Below are 23,358 nucleotides of genomic sequence, written 5' to 3'. Positions count from 1 at the left end.
TAATCACTGAAAAGAAAGCAATCTAATTTAAGAAATGCTAAGAATAGATATGTGCATATTATCTTTCTGACTCTGTATGTAAAGAGTCTAGTTTGGAAGAATCCCATTCAAACAAGCATTATGTAATTGGAGAAGTATGCTCAGGTTTTCCCTCAGTATTTACTCAATGCTCACTAACACATGCAGTCAGAAAGATGAATGAAACCCAGGTTCTGGAAGATTTAAAACAATAATTGTTATCGATTTTTCTGGAACAGAAAGCACTAGACTGCCAAAATTGTGGGCTAAGGACATTATTAAACAATGAAACATAATCAAATAGTGAAATTTTGTGAGAAGCTCTTTAAAATGTACCCATTTGGTTACTAGCATTGCACACAACTCAACCATTTCAGCAGTGATTTGGGTTTTTGCTTTGCTTTGTTTCCGGTATAATAGCAGTTGTTTTATTTTTGTATTAGCTCATTTTTATTTTAAGCAAGTTCATTCATGATTACATATTTCACAAATCTGACACGAAATGCTTCTAATCTTCATTGTATCAATTGCGTATCAATGCTTAATGCTAGGATATAGGATGAATGATGATGATATTGCCAGTAATTATTACATATAGCAAACAGTGTTCTAAGGAATTTACATATATAAATTCATTTGATGTAGCATATGGAAATGAATTTTTAACCAGTAAGTACTTTATGACAAAAAGTGTATCTTCTCCTGTATGGCTCTTACAACAGATTATGGCTCCTGAAATTCAACCATTAAGGAAGCATTTTGAAAGATTTACACTGGATGCCCAAATAGTTCAGGTCTCAGGGTGTGTTTGTGTTTAAGGTATTGTCTCTTATAGGTGCTTCTATAGTTTACTTTGTAATGCTGGTGCTGATCTGCACAGCTTTCATTTCTCCTTTTCAGATGCTTCCTACTCAGTTCTGAGAATAGAAGGCAGGATAGGGAGATAAAAAGGCAGGAGAAAAAGGGAAGAAAAGACTTCTTTGATTCATCCTAATGCTGTTCCTGCATGAGGACCGTCCTGATAATGGCCTTCCATCCCGGCAGCAGCAGTTGTTTCGGGCTCTAAATTCTTATTATATTTCCGGGATTAGCCTCATTAGGCTAATACAGATATTACTTATTTCTCTTTTTTTTTTTTTTTTTTTTTTTTTTTTGAGACGGAGTCTTGCTCAGTCCCAGAGTGCAGTGGCACCATCTCGACTCACTGCAAGCTCCGCCTCCCGGGTTCACGCCATTCTCCTGCCTCAGCCTCCCAGGTAGCTGGGACTACAGGCTCCCGCCACCATGCCTGGATAATTTTTTGTATTTTTAGTAGAGACGGGGTTTCACTATGTTATCCAGGATGGTCTCGATCTCTTGACCTCGTGATCCACCCACCTCAGCCTCCCAAAGTGATGGGATTACAGGCGTGAGCCACCAGGCCCCCGGCCATTACTTCTTTCTTAAAGGTTTGGGCCCCAGCTTCTTGGGGATCTTCCCCCAAGAAGATAATCCCAACTCCTTTCTTCTCTTGTGCCCCAGCCTTAAGAACGGTAGCTATTTTTCTGTCTGGAATGCACTTGATACCAAGAGATTCTAGGATATATTTGGTCATGTCTATGGCTTTTAATGAAATACTGACTTCCTTGCAAATGGGAAATGAGATACTAGTAATTCATGACATCAAGTCACATCAGTTAATTAAAATCACTTCTAGTTTATTATACTGCAGTAAAAGACACTAAGTCTTCTACACTTAATTATTATAGCAGTTATGATGACTACAAAAACTGTGGGTGGGATGTCCTCTTCTGACTGGAGAATCTACAGACAGAGAAGTGTGAGTTTGGCACTTTTAATTCTCAGTTTGAATGAAAAAAGAACAAAAGCGCTCCTATGGCAGCCAAAATAATTTCTTAGTTTTTGTAGCTGCAGGACTGTCTTCTCTTTAAAAAGCAGATGCATATTTTATTTGTGCTAATTGTAGAATTCCAATATAAATTGAAATCTTGCACTTGCTATGCCACTTAGGAAAATTTCAGGACCTGAATTGTGAAGAACAATGAGGCTGAAACTTGTATGATGACATCTGAGTGGACTCAGTTAATACTGAGAATCTTACCACTCAAGAATTTCTAAGATTTTCTTGCTAGTGAAAGGAATCCCTCTTCCTGGATCTGACAAGATTATGGATTAAGACCCTTCAGTAACTCTGCCAGGTAAAGAACTTCAATTCAACCAGCTAAGATGCTAAGAGAAAAGGCTAGTGGAAGAAGGAATTTGTAAATATCAACTACAGCCATGAAGACTATAGCGCCTATACAAATCTTACTCTTCACTGATTATCCTTTTTATAGATAAAGCTATATATGCACAATTGTCAAATAGATATTTAGATATATTTGCCTTTGCATATATTAAAAGGTCTCATTTTTTTACCTCCCTTTTGCTGTCACCTTACTATTTTATATAAAGTTTTTTTCATCTTAGATATTTTATACAGTTTGTCTGTGTCCCCTCCCAAATCTGTTCTTGAATTGTAGCTCCCATAATTCCCACATGTTGTGGGAGGGACTTGGTGGGAGGTAATTTAATCATGGGGGCAGGTCTTTCCTGTGCTGTTCTCATGATAGTGAGTAAATCTCATGAGATCTGACAGTTTTATAGAGGCGAGTTCCCCTACACAAGCTCTCTCTTGCCTGCTGCCATGGAAGATGTCCCTTGATCTTCCACCATGATTGGGAGGCCCTCCAGCCATGTGGTACTGTGAGTCAATTAAATCTCTTTCCTTTATAAATTACTCAGTCTATGATATGCCTTTATTAGCAGCATGTGAACAGACTAATACAATATTTTGTAATTGAGTCTTTAGGAAACAGAATATTCTGGTGGGACTGTGATTGTGAAAGAGTAAATAGCATCACTCAGAAATAGATGTGATGATTGCCTAGAGATGGATACTGTAACTGTTGGGATTTTTGTGTACCTCCTTTTTGGACAAATGATGAGAGCATATTTGTTTGTATGAAGGATACTTGCATCTTATTGCTGTGAAACAGTATAAATATTAATATGTACAAAAGTGTGTGTATGGTACTGAATAAACAAAGGGGCAAGCTGTGCTAGTTAGTAAGCAATTATCTGTCAGCTCTATATCCAACCTCTATACTCTATTTCTTGATGCCTGGGCTGGAACTCTGTACTTTTCATTTTTTCTCTGACACAAGGATTTCTGTGAGGTTTTGCTGATAGCAGAGGAGTGAGACAGAAAGACAGGAGGAAAAGGAAAGGAATTTTATCTCTTTCATTGACTTGCTTTTTCTCTCGATGTTACCTTTCACCTTGTGACAACAGTTGGTTTCAGTCTCCAGTTTTTTGCATTCCCAGAACCAGCCTCATTGTGTCCTCCCAGAGTTAACAGTTTCAGCCAAGCAGCCCTTCTTCAAGAAGCTGAGCCCAAATATACAATTGTTCTCCTTCAGGCTCCTGAGATTTCAGCAGCCATGGACAAACCACAGAGATCTGAGACTTTGCTCTGATGAGCCCCTCCTCAGAGGGAATAGAATGAATAGAATCTTATGTGGTGTTTTCTAAATTGTTTTCTGGAAAATGCCACTCCCAGGATTTCCTCCGTGCAAAATGATACTTAGAGTTATATGAATTTGGGAAATGTTACAGTATTAGAGATTTATAGTGCACATAAGTATCATCATGGCTGTGAAAAGTCCAGCAGAAAAGACATTTGTTTCACCTTGACTCAACATCTCTCCTCCAGTTTTTTAACTAAGGAATTGTTTTATTTTCACTTAACCACTATTACCATCCCATGACATACATTGAGAAACAGCATTCTCTGGAATCCTGAGAATTTGAAAGCTTTATAATTGTATAAAGTTTTTTTCTTGAAAGATCCCTTCTTAGGGGAGGAACATAAGGTCTATAATTCTTTACTTGATTTTACCTATCTGTTCCAGCTCTAAGCATAAATGCTGACTGAGCATAATGAGTGAGATGTAGAATGGATGTTGAGGAGGGGCACAGGTGATGTCAGAACCCCAGGACAATTATTACAAAAAGTGGCATACAAGTGAAACAATGCTAGAGAATACAAGAAGGGATAAAAGAATAGGGTCATATCATATTAGATGAGGACATGTATAGGTATGGTTAAATGAAAAACTAGGGATTCACATCGCTTGGGTTTGATTATCAGCTATAGCACTTGAGTGCTCTTTGATTTTGAACCAAATTATTCATCTTCTTTGAGCCTTAGTTTCTTCATCTTTAAATGGAGATAATAGCAGTATATTCTTTACAGGTTTGTGAGGTCGATTAAATGAGACCTAGCATATAAGATGATTAACACCCACCTGACATTTAATTATTTAATATACCCTGTATAATTATACCAATTTTATTTAGACAGAAAACAAGAATTATGAAACAAACGTACATGGTTCAAAATGAAAGGGTCTTTGAAGAGCATCTAATCAGCTCCCTCTTTCTATAGATGAGAATAAAGCTGAGTCTCCCCAAAACAAAGATATTGGGCCAAGGAGCTAAATGATACATAAGTTGCACAGAGACCTCAGTCTCCTCACACTTAGTAGAGTGCTGTTTCAATTAAACTTCAAGTTGTTTAGCTGTAGTATGTTTGCATTTTTCTGGATAAAAGTAAGAGAATAGTAGTATTCAATTTTTTTTTTCTGGGTTCTGGTCTCAAGGTGATCTCTATGATGTTTAAGACCCAGGAACATCTAATGAGGGGTTTGTCCATTTCAACAAATCACACCACATGCTTTCTCCTACTCTTAGTTCCTACTTCCCTATAAGAATTCTGTGTGGGAGAAATACTGTTAGAGTGAAGCATCAGGAAAGAACAAGAGTAATGGAAAGGGAGAAGAGTAGTCTTATTCATTTTTCATTGTTGATTGAGCAGGAAAAGAGGAAAGATTAACTATTTGAATATAAATTCAAATCTTTTATCAGCACTAGGTAACTGAGCCTGGTTGTCCCATTTCTCCTACCACTCACCAGGGGCAATAACATTGGGGTAGAGGTAACCACTTCACTTCTTCACACCTAAAGAAAGTCTCTCTCTAGTTGCATGAAACAGATCCAGAGAACCATGTTTATTGTTGTTTTATTTACTGTTATAATTGGAAATGTGGAAAACACAAGAGATAACCATAGTCATAATATACAAGGCTTCCTTATAATGAGTACTTTTATCTACAACCTCATAGAATTATGGTAAGTGTATTATTTTAAAAGGAGAATTTAGTAGGATAAAACACACTGAATTTTAGTCCAACTACAGCTATGTACATATGCATACATAATTTATGAGCTATGTATAATTTATATGTATACAAACACCACATTTTATTGAGGTAAAAGAGCACAGCGAAGTTAAAAACAAATGGCTAAGCTCAATGTAGGCTTTACAATGCCACTGAAAGCCATTTTACTAGCATAAAGGCCTCCAACATGCTGGTATTAACCTACTGATAAATATTTAGACTGTATTTATATTTTGCCCTCTCGGGAACTAAGCCAAAATAAACATATTTTAAGGCAACCTTTGGAAGTGTCAGCATTTCTTATTTTATCTGCCTTGTGGTAAATGTTATTCACAGTGACAATTAAAAATACTGAACAATGGAAGACAAAGGTTGACAAATTCATCTTGAACCCATTTCATCCTCATAAAGTTTTTCTCTAACATACAGAAAAGTCATATTTTTCAGCAATCTTCAACTTTCTATTTTGAGGAGTAGGATTATTGCTTTTTTGCCCACACATGCTTACTGAAGCTGCGTTACAGATTTCCAATTTGATTTCATGTTCTGAGAAGCATCTACACAAGTCTCAATGCTATTTTTTAAGAAAACATAGGAAACAGAAAACAAGAACTTATAGAATTCAGGTTGTCCTGGCCGCAAGCTATTCAACACTGCTACTCACTTCCATTGTATCTTTGGAAAGATAAACTACCCAGTACACAAGGTTGAATCCTGCAAATGCAACTGGGAAGAGAATTCGAGAATACTGGTCTATTTTACTGGTGCCTCCAAAGGCTGGCGAGAGTGGTGGGGGCGTGACAGGTGTTGATTGTAAGATGGGCGCTCTCGTGAGCACTTTATTGGCCTCGGAAGATGAAACTATTGGCAAAGACAGAGAGGTGATCCTTTTCTTCAGATGATATTTGGAGTCAGGATGCTGTGGAAAAAAGACAAATATTAAGCCCAAATGAAAGAATAGATATTGCTTAATTGCTTATTTATTCACTCTTTCACCATTGACAAATATTTATTGACGACTTACTTTCTATGTAAGGTCAAACATCAATGAATTCTTAATAGTATTTGTTGGTGTTACTTTACCAAGTAAGGCTTAAAATACATTGTAAAATAATTTACTTGCTTCCATCTGACATTCTATTACTCAATACATCAGCAAACAACACAAAGCATGTTTCATGTCATAGAACTACGGTAAGCATTGTATCCTTAGGGAAAGACGAGCCAGGTTGCAGAGGCATAGCCACTCCTGGTTGTGCATTAGTCTGTAGGGCAATGGGTTTGGGCAATAGTGTGTATTGGGAGGAGGAGTGAATTCCAATTTGGAATATGTGGACAATTAGTACAAAAAAATTACAGCCTGGTTTATTAACGCGATTCTTCTGTGCACATTCCCAGCCTACATTCTCATCTTTGCTCACTCATAAGCTTGAATCAGCTATGATTTAAGGATTTAAAAAATAAATAAAATTAGCCTATGTATGCCAAAGGCCAGTGACAAAGAATAAATATCCTTACATTGAGTAGGATGACTGTTCATACCTTGAAATATACCTGCCTCTTAGCTCAGAATTTCTATATTGTACACTCCTTACTTCCCGCTCAGAACTTTCTAACTGGTCTTTCTCTATCTTCAGTCACTAAAAATGATTCATTTACTAAACTCAGATTTGTTATATGCTCCTTTCTATCACTAAACCTCCTGTCTCACTGAAATCATGACACAATCAACTATAGTCGTGAATGGGATGTTTAACACAATCACTGGCAAGTGAGGCTAGGGTCCAGATAGGGGAAATGCCTTCTCCATGATGGCAGGGCTAGCAATAAACTCCAATGGTCAATTTCAGTGCCTGTTTCATTCCAACATTTTTTCTCATCTTTATTCTAAAGTATTGGGCCTAGTTCAGAGACTCTGATTCTGTTTGATTTAGATTCCTTTCATGCTGTTGGTGTCTAGGGGGCCCTCCTCTGATTCCTATCTTTTCTTGTCTGCATCCTGTAACAAACACCCTCCTTGTGGCTAGCTTGTCTTTCTGGGCCTCTGCCTTCAAACACTTGCTGTGCATTACCCCTGATATTGTAAAATGGCCTTGTTTCCTTGCTGGCAGCAAAATCACCACTTTGCTGCCTGGCAGGGTATGTGACCCACGTGGGCAAACTCCCGTGGCTTTAGCCAGCAACACTGCGGCAACAGTATAAGACAGCTTCCTCCCCTGTGCTGGTTGAGCCACAGGACCAAAATGACCTGCCGATGTGGTGACATTTGGACTAAAGGGACAACAACTCCCAAAACTTCTTTTCTATATTCCCCTCTTGATTTTGCTGTTTGATTTGCCATGAAACTTACTGGGTATCTAAATAATAATAGTTATTGCAGAGAGCTTAAATTCACTGTTTTTAGGGGCCATGGAGAAATGTGTTTCTTTACCAAAAGCAAAAACAAATGGTGTAGTCAAGATTTGATTTGAAAAAACCACAGTGAATTCCAAGCAAGGGCTATCTTTCTTATTATCTATTGGCCCAGTACTGTGGTACTCTGGACAGAATTAAATTAGTCATAGGTCTTAGAGGTAGAAGAGAGTTTAAGATATTAGAAGGGCTAGTATGCTGCTCTTGAAGAGGAGATGAGGGAAACTTTCTATTAAAAATAGATGGGCCGTGCATGGTGGCTGACGCTTGTAATCCCAGCTTTGGGAGGCCAAGGTGGGTGGATCACAACGTCAGGAGTTCAAGACCAGCCTGGCCAACATGGTGAAACCCCGTCTCTATTAGAAATACAAAAATTAGCCGGTATGGTGGCCACTGCACTTCAGCCTGGGGACAGAGCAAGACTCCATTAAAAAAAAAAAAAAAAAAAAAGATGACAGCTAAGGACTACTATGCCCAGGATCACCAGGCTGTGTGCGGATAGAAGCAGAGTAATTGTCTCAGTGCATGCTGCCTCTCCTAGAGAACACAGAACCATTTTTCAAGAATTTTCTATCATGTTTCTCAGACTCTAAATTTTCACCTATTAAATATAGTATTAAAATATTCTCTACCTGAAAGAGCAAAAGGTGTCACTGTTTCACCCTCTAAAAAGAGCCATCCTCCTCCCACATATGGAACACTAAAATACTTTCCTCTAGCAAACATTTATGAGAATCATGATAGAGTAGAAAGAAGCCAGCCTTCGGAGCAGATTTTCTTTCTACACTCATTTTGACTTTTAACAGCATGCATTATCTGTCTGAAACATGTTTTTCTTTCTATTTTAGGTAGAAAGAGGGAAGACATGCCTAGTTGTTTGGAATAAAGCAGTGACTATAAAACATTAAATACCATAAAAATGTAAAGATGTAGAGATGTGGTGGGGGCAGTCATTTGTGAATCTGTGCATTGTCACAATGTCACAAAAGACTGAATGAGGATTCCCAAATAATTATGGTCCGGAAGTCAGAAGTACCATTCAGAACCAAACACCACGAAAAATTTGTAGTAAAATGGATACTGTAATTTTACCTAAATTAAAAAATTAAAATTAAATTATATTGAAATTAAAGATTTCCTACATTAGCATTCCCTTTTGCCTCATCTACTTCCCCAAACAATCTCTGTGGAGGGTTTTCTAGGAGTTAAGAGAACAAGGAGAGTTGGAAATCCCTAGATTACAGTTTCATAGCTACTAATTGCGTGCAATATAATTTAAACACCTCCTAGGTGCCATAGGCTCTAATTCTCTCTCAGCTTCAAGTTTCTATCTGTGAAGGTAGGGACAAATATTACTTAACAAGTAACTTTTTTCCTATGTTTTTAAGAATTTAAGAAAAAGGCATGATTTAAAGATATATACACAAACATATATATGTGTATATATATACACATATACATATGTACATATTTTTTTGCTCAGGAATCTTAGCTATATCTATTTTTTAAATCATTTTCAAAATATGTCTGCTTCTCATTCTCACCACTCACCTATCTTTATTTCTTCTTTGTCTGAAATAACATCCACCTGCCACCCATTTTTATCTTTCCCTCATATCTTTTGCTACCAAACTCATTAACACCTACCATCACTGATTTCTCCAGCCTTATGCATTTTTCTGCCTAGTTATTATGACTCTTGTAGATATTATTATTTTCTGTTTTGTAGGTATAATTATTTTTGTTGTGGCTTATCTCCTTTCCTAGCATGGAAACTCTTTAATGGTAGAAGGCACATTATTCATATGTATGAGCATTCCACAGTGCCTAGCAAGTATTTAAAACACAGTATTATTTCTTTAATAAACAAATGCCGAATCAACAAATGAAAAAAATCTAAACATTTCCCAAGATTTGTTGGAGGAAGTAGGCAAAGAGGGGGATGAAAAGTTTTATGATTATGTTACATTGTATTTTAATGCAGTTTTATATTACATTATAAGTACCGGTTCTAAATGTTTATTGTTGACTAGCATTACAAGGCAATTTTCAAATATTATTTCACGAATTTCTTCAAAAAATCCACAATGTCATATTATCTTCATTTGATAGATGAGCAAACGGAGGCTTAAGCAGGAAGCTCACAAAGGTAATGAGTGGCAGGACCTGAATTCAATTTCCCTCTGATGCCACAGACCGCACTCTTAACAATTATTATGCTATTCTTCCTATCAGCTTTAGCGTTTTGGGCACAGTGTCTGAAGCTCAGAACTACTGACCTTTTGGGGCCAATCGCTCTTTGTTATGGAGGACCATCCTCTGTGTCCTGGGATGTAGAGCAGCATCCCTGGCCTCTACCAACATGATACCATTAGCCACCTCCACCTCAAGTTGTATCTCCAGACATTGCCCAACGTCTCTTGGGGGAAATAGCTTCCCATAGGAAATCACTGGCTTAGATTCACAAGTGTCCCACTGCCCGGGAGTGATTGGGGAAATTTCTACAGGCAGCAAATATGATAGGCTAAAGGAAATGCAAGAGGCCTGGCTACTCTACATCTGGATAATCAGCTGCTAAATAACTGGCAATTGACAGAACAAGGAGATTGGACATCAGTTTAGAAGGAACACGCTGAACTTCTGAAATGAAAAGAAAGCAAATTTTGTGAGCCGTTTAAGCTACAGGTTTGCTTCAGTCCCTTCCTACTCTATTGTAAGCATAGCAGCTTCAGCTGATGGTAAAATAGGCTTTTGTCAGAGTCCATATGAGGGCTCAGCTTGGGGCTGTCACTGTTTTGAGTGGAACGCCTGTGGTTTTGAATTTTTGCAGGGCTCCCCTGCTGCTGAGTGCCATCCTGCTTTAGGTATTTACAGAGCACTGCTTTGTTTCAAGTAATGTCATATTGCAAAGGTACTTTAAGTCAAACTGGACTTTATGACAATCAACTATTTGATAGAGGGAAAAGATGTTTAGGAAGTATTTAGACAGATTTTTATATGTAATTCAATGAGTCTCAGTAGGTCTGAGAGGTAACCTATCACCCCCACCATTTAAAACGATATTCTAACCAGGGCTGTCTTACTGAAGGGATAAACCAAGCATTTGTTTTTAGAAAGAGCAAAGAGGGACAACACAAATGAGAGAAAATATTTTTTTGAAAACACTTAGTATTGATAGTTTGCAAAAGTCATCATATTAATCGTTATGGGGAAAATTAGAACTCTGTTGGGTTTTCCTGTGTTTGTGTTTCAGCTGGTAGAGTTGAAAACAGACACAACTCCAGAATTTCTACACACACACATCTTATTGGCAGCAATATATTGAATAGTTGATCCACGGTGCTAGGGAACATGTCTAGAAAACATATCAGAATGTTTGGAGGGTTCATAATAAAGTATTGGGTGGGGATTTGATAGAAGGTATGGGGAAGGGGCTAACCACCTACAACCCTCGTCTAATCCATCCTGCCTTCCCCATAAATCATACAATGGCACAACCAAGAAGGGCACTGTGATCTTTCTGGCACATAGAGTCTTTAATGGTCTTAATTCAGTCCTTAATTGTAGGGAGGAATGACAGTACTCAAAAAAAAATCTGCTCCAGCCTGGGCGACAGAGCAAGACTCCGTTTCAAAAAAAAAAAAAAAAATCTGTGCAATATTTGGAGTAGGCAACGTAAACCTTTCAGTATTCTATTCTTCACATCTCTCTACATAGATGAAAGCAGCATGGTAATGGCCCAGTGCACCTTACCACCTTAAAAAGGAGCACAGGAAGGGTATATATCTTATTTCCCTCTCTATGCCCAAGTTTGTAGCAACTGGCTTAGAGTTTCTAGCACAGAGCCAGGCTAATTTCTTTTTTGTTCTTAGCTTAGGCATCACTCTGCTAGAAACGAAAACCTCTCCAGACTGAGTTAGACACTTTTGCATGGCTCTTCCGCAGCTCACTATACATCTCTAATGACGGACTTTATTCCAAGGTATTATTAAGGCTCATTGATCTCTCTCACTTCCTGCTGGACAAGAAGCTCCATGAGGGAAGGGGCCCTCTGATATCACTCACTGATATATCGTCAGCACTCTACAAAAGGCCTGGCACATAAAGGCACTTATCAAATATATATGGTATGAATAATTCAACGAATGCATAAATAGTCAATAAATAGGTGCCAGATGGAAAGAAAAAAAAAGAAATGAATAAATAATGCAATCAACATAAATATAGTAATTGTCCTGACTAATGAAATTTTGGTTAATTTTATGTTATATAATTTACAAAAGGCATCACACCCATGTAAAGAAGAGAAGCTACATTGAAAGTAATGACACTGCTCAAAGGATTGCAGATGGAATGGGTGAGTGATTGACTGTCAGGAACATAGTGATAAGGGCTTAGGCCTTTGAAATAACAAGGAAACTAGCAAACTATGCAAAAACAAATCAAGGACCAAAGTTGGTCTTACACACAGTATAGGTACAGGTATACTCCAAGACATGTTAATAGGCTCTGAAACTCGTGAAGACATAAGTAACTCTCTAATGTTAAGGTAGCATGCTAGATAAAAGCAATAAGGAAAAATCACCATATAAGCGGGAAAAACACTGTTGACAATTTCTTTTCCAGAAATAAATAATAAAAAATAAAATATCCAGTTCCATATGTCTTAAAAACAGAAAGATAATTAGTCTATAGAGCATTTCTGAAGATTTAGCTTTAAGGTGCCTTTTTGGATTTGAGATCTAGATTTTAAATGCTTGAGTTTCTCCATTACTATTATGTTTTAAGGTCAGAATCAAAGTGATAAAATGAATAAATTTTTACCCACATTCACTGTAAGTAGTTTCTTGTGAAAAGCAATGAACATATTAAAATATACAACGTAGAATCACATGAAATATCGAAGCACTTAATTTCATTTCAACTTCACCACATTAGTTTGCTGTTTCAATGTCAAACTTATTCAAATAATGTTGTTTTGATTACAACTGAATAGATATTTTTAAATGTCATGGTATTTGGGAGAAAATGTCTTGCAATCAAAATATACCATTGTGTAGTATAAATTGCAAATGTGTAATTTATGTTTGTCCCTCTATATCATATAAGACAACTTGCCAAGGTTTGACGCGAACAAATGTAATGCAAATGTCCTATGTAATCACCTATATTTAGTTTTGAGACCTTCAAGGTTTACATTGTTTGATTTGGTCATTTTTGTTTTTATGTTTATTTTTACACTTCAGCCTTTTAGAATCAAAATTTCCCTATGTGTTGCTTTAAAACATTTTAAGTAAAACCAGGTTCAGAAATATAATTTTTCACAAGAAAAAATAAATGCTACCTGCAGGAAAAAAGTACTTGGAGATAATTTACATACCATTTTTTAAAATCTAGCTTCCCAGAGGACCTACTCATTATATGTTACTATTTTAGGTTTATAGGAGACAGTTTATATCAAAACCTGAGATCTTAAATTCCATCTTAAATTAATAAATTATATCTTTAAAATAATAGCCTGAGGGGGTGATTACGTTTTCTCCAAGGATTTGAAATCATCCTCTTCTCAGTACTGCATATTTCAAAAAAGGTAAAGCAAAAAAATTGGTCTTTGTTTTTATTTCAATATCTGATCTATGAGCATATTCAAAATGGATCCTTTTTTTTTCTGTTTTTGACGATCTTTTTTTTTTTTGACTTTTACTACTTTACTCAAATAAGAAACTGGTAAGCTGAATCCTGATAAGCACTTTTTTCATTTATAGACATATATTAATATATAGATGACCTATGGACAATATATAGATTATATACTTATATGCATACAGATACCTTGTAACAGAATCACTTATTTCTACTAATATGAAAAAATTCTCAGAAACATTTGGAATTTATCATGACAAAAAATGGTTTTAACATTGTGGAGCAAGTCTGCAGACTAGGATATTTTGTTACAAAATTTATATTTCGGTAACCTTTCAAACTACAGATACATAAAGAATATATTATTAAGTCAAAGGAAGAATTTTGGGACTCAACTACTTTCTTAAAATGTTTTATCCTGTGGTATGCACCCTGGCATATTTCAGTCTTTAGGGAATTCTTGGGAAGGGTGGCCTCAGTCTCTGTAATATTGTGGATTTCAGACGTTCTTCTTCTTCTTCTGATTATTATTATTATTATTACAAAGACAGTATCTAAATGTGTCACCCAAGATGGAGTTCAGCGGCGTGATCATGGCTCACTGTAACTTCAAAATCCTGCATGCAAGCCATCTTCTTGCCTCAGTTCCCTGAAAAGCTAGAACTGCAAGCATATGCCACCACCACAGAGCAATTTTTTTTTTTATTTTTGCAAATATGGGGGTCAGCCTGCTATGTTGCCCATTCTGATTTTTAACTCCTGGCTTCAAGTGATCCTCCCAACTCAGCCTCCCAAAATGCTGGGATGACAGGTGTGAGCCACCGCACTAGGCTTATACAAAGTTTTTGAATCAATTCCTAGATTTTCTACCAACTAGAAACTAATATTTTCCCTCTCCTAGACTGTGTTTTTCACTTATAAAAGAAGGTAATTAAACTGGATCACTGAATGGCATTTTTTTCTTTTTTCTTTATTTTTTTAAATAAGGGCTAATAAAAAATCCTTAAATTATATATTTCTACATATTATGGGGATGGCCTCTCATTTCTTGGAGAAAATATAAATTCTCAAACAAGTTTCTTAGTTTATCAAAGACAAAATGTCAGTAAGAAAATGATCACCTTTTCAGTCAACAAGTGCCACAGATTCTGAAAAGTAAAAAACAAATCGCTTTAAAACTTTTATCATAAAGTTAAACTGAGGATTACTGGGCTGCGTGTAGTTTTCAGATATGGAAATGCTTACTAGAATGGATCAGTTGTAAAAAAAATTTCAGTTCAAAGTGTCTGCCTTACTTGAATTCACAGAGCAAAACATTCCTCTTCTAACAGCTACTCTTTAAGATTTGTATTAAAATAAAAATTTATGACTGTCAATCAGTTTTATTATCCATTAAAATAAGTATGTTCAGCTTAATTGTTGTTATAATTTAATTTTATGCAAAATTGAAATATGGGGGCATATTAATGGCCCTTGAAATATTAATGTTACCATTTGTTTCTTATTCAAAAACCTCTGGGGACCAGAGCTTAGCCACAGCAAATTTAACAAAAATTTATAACTATTTCTCACTAAACATAAGCCATTGACTATAAACTCATTGATATACATATATTTAATATACAAATGTGAATATGAAAATGTTTTAATATGAATCAAATTCTTGGGTTATGACTCAACATTCAGAGAATCTATTATTCATTATTCACAGATGCCTTGCCCTCTTGAAATAAAGCAGCAAGCAGATTTATAACAAAAATTGTCCATTCCATAGAAGTCCTTGTTTCTTTCCTGCACTCTGAAACCTCATTAGAAAAAACATTTTTTTTTTTTAACTTTTTTGCCCCTACTTGGTACAAGTGATTTTGTTCAAAAGAAACATCTAAAGGCTTAGAATTTTCTAGTCTCCTCTGAGAGCCTGGAATCTGCCAGTATAAGTGAGGATGATGAAAGAAGAATGCCCAAAGTTTACAGCAAAGATAAATGAAGGATTGTTCCATAGCTTTTCTCTGTGAAGTTGGAACAGAAACTGGCCTTGCTCTTGAAACTACAGTTATATAACCTGTGCTCAACTCACATTACTTTTGGACACTTTCGTTGTTTCTGATCACTATTTAGGCTGCTTTTTCCTACGGTAGGTAATGATAGAAAAAGTAAACAATTACCAAAACAATCTCAGCTTCCAAAGGTTCAGTAGCTTTTGATATTGTCACTGAGGGTGGAGCTGCAATCTGTGCCTTCCTTTTGGCCTTCTGTGTCTGAAGATTGGTAAAGTAGTTGACAGCTGCGAACTCGATAAGAGCGGAGAAGACGAATGCAAAGCAAACAGCTATGAACCAATCCATGGCAGTGGCATATGACACTTTTGGCAAAGAGTGCCGGGCACTGATGCTCAAAGTGGTCATAGTTAAAACAGTGGTGATCCCTAAAATAAAAAAGAATAGGAAATGTAATATTAGTACTGGGAATCCTATGGCAAAATCAAATGAGAATGTGTCAGAGGAGAAGACAAAAAACTCTACCAAGGCAAAGTCATTTTTAAAAATATTTTTTGTGTTATAATTGTTCATAATTATTATCATAAGTATTATCATTTCTGAATCTTTCAATATTTAGTGAAGTGACATACATTATAACTGCTCAAAAATTTTTGAGTTTGCTGAATTGAACTAGTTATTGTAAAATTTAAGTCGTAAATAGTTCTAGTTGTTTAGGGCTTGAGAGAACTTGTAACAAATTATTACCACTTAAGAAAAAAAAAAGTTGAGGCCGGGAGCGGTGGCTCACACCTGTAATCCCAGCAGTTTGGGAGGCCGAGGCGGGCGGATCACGAGGTCAGGAGATCGAGACCATTCTATCCTGGCTAACACGGTGAAACCCCGTCTCTACTAAAAATACAAAAAATTAGCCGGGCTTGGTGGCGGGAGCCTGTAGTCCCAGCTACTCCGGAGGCTGAGGCAGGAGAATGGCGTGAACCCGGAAGGCGGAGCCTGCAGTGAGCCGAGATCCCGCCACTGCACTCCAGCCTGGGCGACAGACGGAGACTCCGTCTCAAAAAAAAAAAAAAGAAAGAAAGAAAGAAAAAGAAAAAAACCTTGAATTTCAGACCAATTTTACCAGCGAACATATTAAATGATAGTTAGTAAACAAATATGGTATAAATATTAGCATAAAATTAGGTTACCTAATTTGTTTGTATTTCTAGCTAGATTTTAAGGTATAATATTTACTCATTAGAATATAAAATGTATCACTTGCTGGCAGTTTTCCTTCTTGAACTATGGCCTGGGGAATTTTTACTATTAGGAGATGTATAATATTGATGGTCAACATCATTATGTTGGCATTCTTTTGTAATTTTCAAAAAATCTATTTTAACTTAGTAACTTTAAAAAATCAAGATTTATGATTTCTATTCAATTCAGGTCTATCTTAGAGACTACTAAATTTATAATCATTAAACCCAGGAAAAACACTGGAATGTGTCACTGATGTTTCCAGTTGAAGCTCTTTTTCTTATTATTTAATTTTGTTTTATTAAAATTAGTAGTGATTCTATCTATAAGTGGAACTAAATATGTAGGTTGAATCATAAAAAAATTGACGAAATGACAATTTTATATGGTTCAACCTAATAAAAGGGGTATACAACCTATGTATTACAGTGTTCAATACCTTAATCTTTTGCTTTCATGGATTTACATGCAGTTTTTAACTTTCTGCTTTTCCTCAGTTACGACAAAGAAAATCAAGATAAAGCACTGCAAATAGGACACATGAAAGTCATAGGAAACCAGCCATAATTCTCACTGAGACAAAATTTTTGTTGATTCATCACACGACTTGTGATATAATGACAGTGATTTTGCATGATACATATGTCTGGATGAGACAGGAACCTATTTTCTTTGTGGATTGAAAAAGTGCACCAGTGTAAATCTTTACTCAAAATACACAAGCAATGAAAGGTGGAGGATGAATGTACATGAAGTACAAAATGTGACACATACCAAAAACAGTTCTTGCTGGGACGGACTCCTTATTAATCCAGAAGGACACCTGGGAAAGAATGACTGTCATAATGCAGGGAGTGTATATCTGTATCATGAAGTAGCCCATCTTCCTTTGCAAGTGGAAGTAAACTGTCATTATAACGTATTCACCTGTTGGAAGACACATACATCAGTATTATTACTGCTGACAGTCTGCAAAAAGAATGCAGTTGAATATAAATCTTGACAATTTTTAAATTAACATTGACTGGAAGAAAACAAGCAAAGGTACATTTCAGTATATGAGAAAGCTACTTGATCAGCAGATGATAGAGCGAAGAGACACATCAACTTATTGTTTTCAGTAGGGTTCTTTATATCATATACATAAAAAAAACTACTTATTCCAAGATTACACAAATCTTTATATGCACCTGGTTGCAAAATCAGTTTTAAGGAAAGCTATTCATCACTTCAAAACAGCATGCTTAGCTGAGAATGGCTAAGGCGAAGGAAAAAGAAATAGATATTTTGAAAATGTACACTGGAGTCATCCTGAGGGATTATTTCCATCCTTTGGTCAAATTCTTACCTGTGTTGGATTTAATTGTCTCACTAGATACTGTTTGTCCAATCAGATCATACTGGAGAAGGCTTGAAGATTCTTCTGGGACTTCTACTGAGTAAAGTGGTCCTTTTTTCCATGTATATATGATTTCACTTTTGGGATAAGCATCTAAATATTTGAAACAAATTAAATATAGCAGTGAATTTGACGAGTTGTCTTTTTTTCCTTCAAAGTGCACATTGTCTATAAAAAAGGAAATAGAAACATAGATTGTATTTAATGTTTTCTTTAATCTTGGTGACTAAAGCCTCAATTTATGAGATTGACAGAATGATTAAGTATATTCCTAGAATCACACTGATATTGTCATGATTCTATTTCTTCCTTGATTTCCAGTATCAACTAAAACCAAGTAATTATATATTTTGGATGTATTATTTGACTCTCAGAAGCCTGTTGTAACTTACAGCTCCCAAACTTGAGTGGACAAGCATGCCCATCCATAGGAAAGTTAACCAGCCTCATGGGACAGTCAGCATTGATGGTAAGCCTAGAAACATTGAAATCAACGGTTCTGAGTTAGTATTATGGACATATCATTTAGGCAGGGGAAATAGAATTGGAGAAACCTCACCTCATGGTGTATAAAATGGTTCCATTCTGCATTATTCTGAAGAGTTTATTAGGAGTTGTCATGTTGTGAGCAATGGACTTTTTACCATTTCTGAAAAAGGTGTCAGGCGTCCAGATTTTACTGACCATCAAATTATTCAGACTCAGAATCTCAGTTGGTCCCCCAAACTTCAACCTCTCATCAGTCCAGGTCTGGCGGAAAAAAACATCCATCGTATACTCCTAAGAGAAAATAAAATATTTGTGTGGGCTGGAAAGATAGTTTGCTAAGAATAGTTTATTCACTAGCCTATACACCTAATCTCAAAACTTAAGCAATAAAGCAACTTTTTATCGCAATAATTTCTCACAAAGCTATAATTTTAGCTAGTTATTATTATTCTTAAACTCAGAAAGTTTGCATTGTTATAAAAGATAGTGCTGCGATATGTAAACTTCCCTCCTCCACCTTGACTTTCCTTAATATTCTTCCTCTTTATCTATCCAGTCATCCATATTTCCACCTATCAATATGTCCTCCTTAATCTAGAAAAAAATTATGGAAATATTTAGTTTAGCCTTTGTGCTGGCTGGCCTTTATACCATCGGTTAGACTAACTATTCCCCTTTGCACCTCATTCACCCTCAAAGGTATCTCAGAGCTTCAGAGTACCATTCAGTAAAATTCCACACATAGATAAACCTTACTTGATAAACACACTATAGCTGCACATCAAAATTATTTTATATTGTTCTCAGGGAACATATAAACAAGTCTTACCATGACTATTCTAAAGAGGGTATCATTTAAGTATGTATCATCAAAATTATGAGTTAATCTGTGGCTTTTATGAAATAGCATTAAAATGTTTAAGAATTATAATAAGAGCTATTGCAAAAGTCAATAACAAATAACAACTTGTAATTATATCAAGGTATTGCCAATAATTGCTTTGCCTACTATATAAATTCTTTTATGAAACTTATTATGGCAAGCAGTGATTACATTTTAAAAATATAATTTGACAAGCAATATATCCATACAATAATGCCTCATGATATAATAGGGACCTATTGCACAAATAAACTGTAAAAACAGACACAAGCATAAGATAGAACACTAAGTATACTCAGACTTCAACAATTCAATAGCAAATTGTTGTAGTTGTTTATACTTGGAGTGGCTTAGAACACGAATGAAAAATATGCTACTAAAATAATTCAGGATTCTGAATATTGCTAACTCCTCTTTCTCCTTATATAGTAAGATAATTATCTCCTGAATAAAGCCCTTCCTCCCTCTTTCCTTTTCTTTCAATTTTATTTCTTCTTTCTTTTCCTCCATATCCCTTTCTCTTCTTCCTTTACTCCTTCCTTTTTCCTTTCTTTACATCTTCTTTTCTTGCCAACTTAAAAAAGCACAAAATGAAAAAGTCTCCAATAACTGTTTCTTTAGAATTACATTTCCTTAATAAAACCTAATGGTGAACCTCTTTAAAGACAGTTATGTTTACTTCAGCATTCATATTTACACTTCCATTTTAGAGAGAAATGCCACCTGAGAACCGTTAAAGAATACCATGATACACTTTGTTCTAAAAGATGAGTTCAAGTTTTCATTGCTACTTACTATAAATACCCTCTTATGAATGCTACAGCCATCTGTACCTGGAACAGAGTCCCCAGAACACCTACTGGTCCATCCTCAATGTAAAAGGTGGAGAGCATCAGCCTTTCCAAATGACCTCTTTACTGTCTTAATAAAATATACTGATAATGATGTTGCCACAAAAGACAATTATGCTTTAGGTTTTATAGACATACTCAATAAACTTTTATATGGAATAAGATCTGTGTGTTTTTTTTCTTCCTCCAATAAATTTGCTGGAGCTTCACAAAGAAAGGGGAAAATCTCTTCTCTTTGGAGGGAAGAATTAGTGCATAGCATGTGGATGGAAGAGAGGACATAATTTTAAAAAGTCCCTCAGCTTAAAATGTTCAAGCCCTTAGTGAAATGTGAAGATTAAGCCAGGAATCCATTCTAATGGTCATGCCCTCCCAGCATGAATACACATATTGTGTCATGAATCTGGAGCCAAGCTTGGCGGCAATGCCCATTATCATTAGTTTTGGGACTCCACTCTCCTCCCCGAAATGAAAACACCCAACTCACTTAGAACTTACTCACCATCTCCACATCTGACACGGGCCCAAAACTGGTCACATAAATGTCTGTTTTGACTTCAGTGACAGCACCTGAAATTAGCCCAGAGGGATGAAACAATTATCACCACTGATGTTAAGGTGATTGATCTCAGCCCTCTACCACCAAACCCCTTACTTATCATAGCCCGTATCTGCAATGTGTCCTATTGCATTCCAGTAGTGGGGATCCTTGGGTCTCTCAACTCTGAAAACTCACGTCAGTGGCCTTATTTAGAATTTATTCTAGTCAATTGGGAGAACATTAAGGAATGAAAGAAGCTAGATTCGTTCTAATGAAAATGATAATAACTAATGTATATTGATGGCTTTAATGGGAAAGTGCTAAGAAAACTGTTTTACATGAATAATCTCATTTTGCACTCATACAACTCTATGAGGCAAACATTGATAATATACCCACACTACAATTTAGGAAATGAGGCTTAGAGAGTTCAGATAACTTGAACAAGGCTACTAATGGTGGATGAGGCAGAGACTGGATGGGAACATACACATGGTCTCTCTCCCGTACCCCTGCCCCTTCCCACTACCTAGTTTCTGACTCTTCTGGGTCTTCAAAGGGCAGAAACGGAGGAAGGAAACTACAGGTGTTTGTGTAGCAAAGATGCAGCTTCTTACCTCCAAATCCCGGCCGCAGCCGATTGTCATAGCCTTCAAGCAAGTTGTCCAGGATCCGACTGACGTTTTCTGAGTAGAAGTTGCCTCCAACTTCGAGTTTCCCTAGGGCATTTTCTAGCCTGTGTGTAGACAGTCAATGATCCTTACTCCCAGGCTCAGAGAAGAGGTTTTGTCCAATCTACTCTATTCCACCCTGTTACAAATACATGCTACACCACTTCTGGCCTCTTTCATGATTTGATATAGGAGTCACCCAATGGATGTATACTTTTCCTTTCCTCTGAGATAAAAAGAAAAATCAGGAAAAAGGATCTTACTCACCACAGAATAATGCACAGCCAGGGCAGAGACGACGCCATCCTGCAGTGCACTGAAATGCAGAATTCACCCTCCTAGGGTCGTCCGCCCTGCTAGCCAGCTCTTCTCTGCCAATCAACTGGAGAAATCTTTCAAACCCTTCATATCTCTGTTCCTTGTTTGCCTCAAGTCAGTAATCCAATAGATAAAGAGATTGCCTAAAAATTTGCAGGATTCCCCTGGCTCCCTTCTTTCTTGTTTCCTTCTTCTCACATGGAACAAGGTGGTTTGTGGTCTTAGATTATGTCCTGCAGACACCCAGGCTCCTCTGACTGACTCAGTTGGGAAATGAGAGTCTGAAGGGACCGTGCATGGTCGGAGAGCAGTGACAATAATCGAATAAGGCATTAAGGGAGATTAGAAGGAAGAAATCCACTGCCAGTTTTGGCATGGAATTAGCAGGGCCCTGTGAGGAAATCTGGAAAGCATTGGCATCTTGCTGATTGAGATTATGTTCCAATAGGCTCAGCGTTTATTATTTTTATGGTTCACAGAAGGATTCCTACACAGCTCTTACTGTTTAAAAAGTCTAACACTATTGCGACCCTCTTGGATTCCCTTTCTGATTTTCATCAGCATTACTAGCTACAGCCACGCCCTTATGTATTTAAAGATTATTGCTCATGATTTATTTACCAGCACTTGTAACACAACAGAACAACTCGCGGCCATCTTGCTGTGGATTAAATATTTTTTTAAAGATACTTTGCTGACCCTTCTTGTCAAAGGTGTGTCATCTTAAGCTAAGACAGAAGTGGGATCTACTGCTATCATTAGAGACCTGGTCAGTCTCTTGAATGCCACCCATAGGAGATAATACCTGAGAAATAGCAGGTTAAGGCTCCTCATGCAGAAATGTTGCAAAAATAAAGCATCTATAGACGTGGTTAATGTTGATGATTCTGGCACTATTTTATCAGGCTTGCCACAGGTCGAAAGGAAAATGTCTGAATCCAAGAAACAGCATTCTATTCTCAGTTCTGCTAGGAGGAAGTTGTAGTCAAAAAAAGTTCATTTAAGCCTTAAACTTTTAATCTTTTCTTTAAATAAAAATTTATTAAATAAAAAATTTATTAAATAAAAAAAATTTTAAAGGCATTGTGAATATATATGTCTGTGTGTATATCTATTATATAGAATATATATTATAATATATTTTATAAAATATATTATAATATATATTATAAAAATATATATAATATAAAATATTATATTTTATAAGATACACACACACACACACACACACAGATATTTAAATTCAGGAACATAAGATTGAGGATCAAAAGTCTCAATTCACCATCCTCCTGCCAAATTCATTCCTTACTCACCCAGTTCACAGTCTGTATCTTTGGAATTCAAATTCTACAAAGGCCATGGTAACTGTTGCAGACATATAGCACAGCCGTAACAGTCACACTTGAGAACATGACATAAATCATTTGAGGAACATCTGAATACATTATTGTCAGGGAAAGACACATGGCAGCCATTTAAATGAAGATACCTACAATGTTTTCTCTAATTTAAGGGAAACACCCCTAAAACCTTTTCATGTTTGTTATGGGATCCAATTTTCACATCTCTACTCATTCTTTTTATTCTCCTTTAAACCTACTACCACTGGTGACCA

The 23,358-nt window shown here is 36.3% G+C and overlaps 1 protein-coding gene across 1 annotated transcript; it reads right to left on the bottom strand.

The window, feature by feature from the left end:
* Positions 1 to 5,100: 5,100 nt before the first annotated feature.
* GABRA6 (gamma-aminobutyric acid type A receptor subunit alpha6) lies at positions 5,101 to 22,002 on the bottom strand. Its single transcript, XM_001144345.6, has 9 exons — positions 21,693 to 22,002; positions 21,372 to 21,490; positions 20,716 to 20,783; positions 18,550 to 18,770; positions 18,383 to 18,465; positions 17,940 to 18,083; positions 17,366 to 17,518; positions 15,521 to 15,780; positions 5,101 to 6,219 (listed from the first exon to the last, which is right to left on the bottom strand). Exons 1-9 carry the CDS (start codon positions 21,728 to 21,730, stop codon positions 5,944 to 5,946), a joined length of 1,362 nt encoding a protein of 453 aa, XP_001144345.3. The 5' UTR covers positions 21,731 to 22,002; the 3' UTR covers positions 5,101 to 5,943.
* Positions 22,003 to 23,358: the final 1,356 nt, after the last annotated feature.

This window comes from Pan troglodytes, chromosome 4 (assembly GCF_028858775.2).
Source record: "Pan troglodytes isolate AG18354 chromosome 4, NHGRI_mPanTro3-v2.0_pri, whole genome shotgun sequence".
NCBI classification, from domain to species: domain Eukaryota; kingdom Metazoa; phylum Chordata; class Mammalia; order Primates; family Hominidae; genus Pan; species Pan troglodytes.
This window is presented reverse-complemented; position numbering and strand designations above follow the sequence as displayed.